At 40.2% G+C, this 4,629-nt stretch overlaps 1 protein-coding gene and 1 non-coding gene across 4 annotated transcripts in view; both read left to right on the forward strand.

Annotated features, from left to right (window-relative positions):
* The window catches only part of TEX14 (testis expressed 14, intercellular bridge forming factor), a 26,568-nt gene that overhangs the window by 1,290 nt on the left and 20,649 nt on the right, over positions 1-4,629 (forward strand). For all 3 annotated transcript variants that reach the window (XM_027691004.1, XM_027691003.1, XM_027691002.1), the window contains 5 exons: positions 1,359-1,473; positions 1,771-1,936; positions 2,699-2,835; positions 3,467-3,548; positions 3,990-4,120. In XM_027691004.1, the coding sequence (XP_027546805.1) occupies positions 1,359-1,473; positions 1,771-1,936; positions 2,699-2,835; positions 3,467-3,548; positions 3,990-4,120 (631 nt within the window). The remainder of the gene's footprint in view (positions 1-1,358; positions 1,474-1,770; positions 1,937-2,698; positions 2,836-3,466; positions 3,549-3,989; positions 4,121-4,629) is intronic.
* LOC113971378 lies at positions 110-322 on the forward strand. Its single transcript, XR_003535530.1, has one exon. It is a non-coding gene; the product is annotated as a small nucleolar RNA U3 (small nucleolar RNA).

The raw sequence follows: 4,629 nt of genomic DNA on the forward strand, positions 1-4,629 counted from the left end.
GGGGCGCGGGGACCCGTCCCGGGTGTGCTCGGGGTGGGTGTTTTGGGGTCGTCGTGTGTTGGCGGGCGGTGCGTGCGGGTGTGGCGCGGGTGTTTGGCGGTGGTGAGTTAAGACTATACTTTCAGGGATCATTTCTGTAGTTGGTCACTAGAGGAGAGTGATCTTCCCTGATCGGCGTCACAAGCCACGAGGAGGAGCTGGGTGTTCTCTCCTGAGCGCGAAGCGGGCGGGCGGTGCTGCTTGTGCAGGAGCCGCTCGCCATTGATGACCGTTCTCGGGCCTCGTGGTGGGCCCGAGAGGGAGAGAACACGGGCTGAGTGGTTAGTGACCCTTTTTTTTTTTTGTGGTTCAAAAAAAGATTGATTTTGCGGAAGTGTCTGATTTTACCACGGTGCTATTGTGTCAGACTCATCACCCTGCTGAGTCAGACTTATCGCCTTCCACTGGGTTCTACCCTTGCTATTTCCTCGTTATTGTAGAATGGAATTCATTACTTGGAGCCAAGTCGCTTAAATAACACAACACTTGCCTAATTCCTGTTTGCTACTTAAGAATAATTTAGTTATTTGTTAATGCCCTCCTCTGGTGTTATCAGGTGCTCATCCACCTGTGCTTACAGAGATGGATATGTAAGTTATACATCTTATATGTAAGTGCTTATATGTACTTATAAGTACATATATGTACACAAAAGTGCATATTTATATACATACATATACACACATGTATGCATATGTACAAGTATATACATATATATACATATAATGTATTTATATGTACATGTATGTACATAAAATGTACTTACATGTAATATTTAATGTAATATATAAAGAATGTACTTATATGTACATAAAAACAATGTACATATAAAGAATGCAATATAGATAATATATATTATGTATGAAATATAATATATATAATATGACATATTTTTATACGTACATATAAAGAATGGAATACATAAAGAACGTACTTATATGTACATATATGTACATATGATATATGTAAATATAATGTATATATATGTACATATAACGTACTTATCATCATAGCATGTACTTATAATGTACTTATAAATACATATTTTTAAGTACATAAGCACTTACACAGTACATATAAGTTCATGTAAGTACCATCTTTTATTATTATTTTTATTTAAAATCATTGTGCACGAGTGGTGCCTGATACACATAGAAAGTCTCAAGGAAACTCATTTGCTCTTTTTTTCCACTTCTGTTACTATATTTTCATACCTGCAGTGCCTCAGGGGGAGGAATATCATCATCAGGATCAGTGGGTTTTTGTTCGGGGCGAGGAGGGAACGAGCACCACCTCAGAATCTTCTGTTTGCTCCGTAGGTGCTTTGGTTGATGCCGTGAATTCCAATGGCCAGACTTGTCTCTTCATTGCTGCCTTGCTGGGAATCACTAAAACCGTGCACGTGCTGTTGGCATACGGTGCAAACATCAATCAGTTAAGTATAAAACGCTTCTCTTTTTAAAACCAAAGCAAATATTTAACCTTTTAGTGGGTTTAGTCAACGTAATGCGCAATATTCACTGTACAAAAAATGAAAAAGGGATTAAGATGCACGTTGCTGTTTTAGCCAAAGCTCCTCGGAGGTGAGCGTGTAATTTTCCTTATTTTGTGAAGCATTTTGTTATTTGGGGGTACATAAACATTCCAGATGTGCTGCTTTTCCCCCCTCCACTGGTGAGTGGAGCAGGGATGGACCGAAACATGAAACATTCCTGCTTTGCTGTTCCTCAGTCGCTGTCTCGATGGGAGCACCCCAGTCCATGCAGCTGCTTTCTCAGGAAACGAGGAGATCCTCAGCTGGCTGCTGGATGCAGGAGGTGACCTGAGAGCCCATGATAAGGATGGGAGAACTCCTCGACAGTGGGCTTTGTCAGCCGGGAAGAAACGCAGTGCCGAGGTATGTGAACACCTGAATAGGTGCTCACATCCTCATCTCAACCTGGAGAAACTCCGACATTCCAGGGAGAAACCCTTGGCTTGAATAAAGTTGCATGTTAGGAAATTATCAACACGTTAGATAATTATTCAGCCTTATTTTTCAACATCAAAAATGGTATTTTGAGGTCCTCACGACTCGGATTGTTTAACTGAGGTGTTGCTCACTGTGGGGGTGTGTCTGTGGAACTTGTTAGGACCCGAATTTGTAAGTGAGCAGGGAGAGAACAACAGGCCTTTGTGTTCCTTGTTTTCCACCCCTGATGTGCAGTTTTTTTGTGTGGGTGTGCCACTCAGGAGTGACCCCAAAGTAGTTTTCAGGTGTATCCCAGTCTGTGCATGAACAGTGCCAACAAGTGGATCATTTTTGCAATGATATGTGACATCAAAAAGGCTTATTTGTGACTGCAGTATTGATTTAAAGCTCATGATACTCCTCTTTCCTGTTATTACAATGCTCCTCTTAAAAAGAAATCTGATATTACAGTTTTCTGCAGGTGAAGTCTTGCAAGTTTGTCACCTAATATTTGAAATAAGCTTTTCTTCCATTTTCATGTAATTGATTTTCTTCAATTTTTTCATGTATGCATCTCTCAAAATACCCACTTAAATATTGTGAGTAACCAGTTACTTTTTCAGTAGTCATGATTTATTAATTTTAAGTGGTTTGTCTCGTTCTGAAGTAACTTCTTTTGTTGGTTTTTTCCCTCCCCTTCCTCTCCAGATGTTGGAAGTAATCCAGTGGTATACACTGCACATGCAGGCTGCCGTTCAGAATTTCCGCTCTGATCTGCTCAGGAAAGTTGGCTCATCAAAGGCTCTGGTCTCCAGCCCCTCGAGGTTTGGTGGCCTTGTCCAGGGGTAAGAAGATATTCTGCTTCCACCTTCTATTGTCTTAAAATTAACAATTGCATCTTTTTGACAACATCCACTGTGTGTCAGGAATGATGGTACTTTTTATTTCTGTTGCAACAACTCCAAATGGCAACTTGATGGTTGTGAATATCTGCATATTAAGAGAAACTCTTGAAATCAGTATATAAAGCACTGGATTTTAGTAGCATTAAAGTGGTGATAACATGAAGTAGTTTGTTTCTTGGCTTTTTAAGGTCACTGCAGATCTTTTTTGGGGTGTTTCCAACTGTTTCAAGAGCTTTTGTGCCGGCTACATGTTGGGAAAAATACATACTTGTGAACAAAAAGCAATGCAAGATGCCTGTGTGTGGGTATATATATATATATATTTATTGGCTATCTTGCTTAAAAAACAAATACATATCATAACACAAGTGTATTTAAAAAGGTTTAATGAGTTGCACAATAATTTGGAATTTTAACATCCACGTTACACGTGTGGGACCAGTCTAATGCAACATTTGAATTATGTGGCTGTTGCAGAAATTCTGCCTTTTTTTTTTTCTCTCTAAATTTGTATTTTGCTCCAAGCCTTGGCATATTAGTTACTCTTCTTGCTTGTGTTTTTGCTGTTCAGAAGTGTTGGCAGTGCTTTGGGTAAATTACTGAAAGGAGAGGCCAAGGTAGCCAAGAACATTTACAGCTTCGGTTTTGGGAAGGTAAGATCCTGTGGGTAATGGTTTTCTAAAGATGTTAGAACAGCTTTTCAGACTCACAGTAATTATCCCACCTGTTGCTATTTTTAACTTTTAGTGCATTCTTATTTCTACTGAAGTGGTTGGAAAAAAACCCTGTGAAAAGCAGGAAACTCAGGCCTTTAGTGGTTAATGAGCCCTGTCAGAGGAGGCAGTTTTGGAACAGGCAGTAGAGACTCCTGTTAAATGTCACCTGTGGGAGTTCCCAGTGACTGGTTCTGCTTTTCCCTGTTTCAGCTTCACTAGGAAGTGAAGTTTTTGACACTGAAACCTCAACATTTCGTGCTGGTGCTTGGGCTGAGGCTCCTGGTGCAGTGATCGCACCGATGTCGTTAATGAGCTCGGGGCAGATGTGAAGGGTTTTGGGAACTGTTGCACATCCCTTTTGGTTATGCCCTGTTCCAGTTCTGTCTTGCAGGCAATGAGCAGCCTGGCTACTTGGCATCTATCCCAATTATTGGGGAAAAAGACGTGGTTCAGGCAGATGATGAACCAGCATTTTCTTATCACGTCGGGCCGTTCATGATCATGACCAAGTAAGTGAGATTGGAGGGATTTTAGCCCCTCTCTTACTATTGCACAGCAGGTTGTCGTGCCAGTGCTTTGTTTGGATAGTTTTCCATGTCCATTCTGTATTTATTCACTGTTTCCTTGCTTGCAACTTGTTTTCTGCATTCACTGATTAAAATCAGACTCCTTTGGTATCTGAAAGGACAAGAGCAACCTACAGGCAATTTAACCCATTTATGGCTAATCACTGATTGCAGAGTTTCAGTATTGATTCCTTTGTGGTGGGAAATATGTTTGGAGTTGCACAGATTGTGTTGTTCAGCATTTAGCCCTTGTAAATTAATATTTACAAGGCCAGGCCTCCTGATATCCATATTGGCAGCTCAGTTGCTCAAACCTGTGATAAAACAAGAGTTGCAAGGGCAGACTGAGCCTTTTTAAAAAAATCTTTGGCATTGTGTGTTAATTACTGTGTATTATATGTATATATGTATATTATATATATGTATATGTGTAAAATATATATATACATGTA

This window comes from Neopelma chrysocephalum, unplaced genomic scaffold (assembly GCF_003984885.1).
Source record: "Neopelma chrysocephalum unplaced genomic scaffold, ASM398488v2 Primary Assembly neopelma1_82, whole genome shotgun sequence".
In the NCBI taxonomy this organism is placed as follows: Eukaryota; Metazoa; Chordata; class Aves; order Passeriformes; family Pipridae; genus Neopelma; species Neopelma chrysocephalum.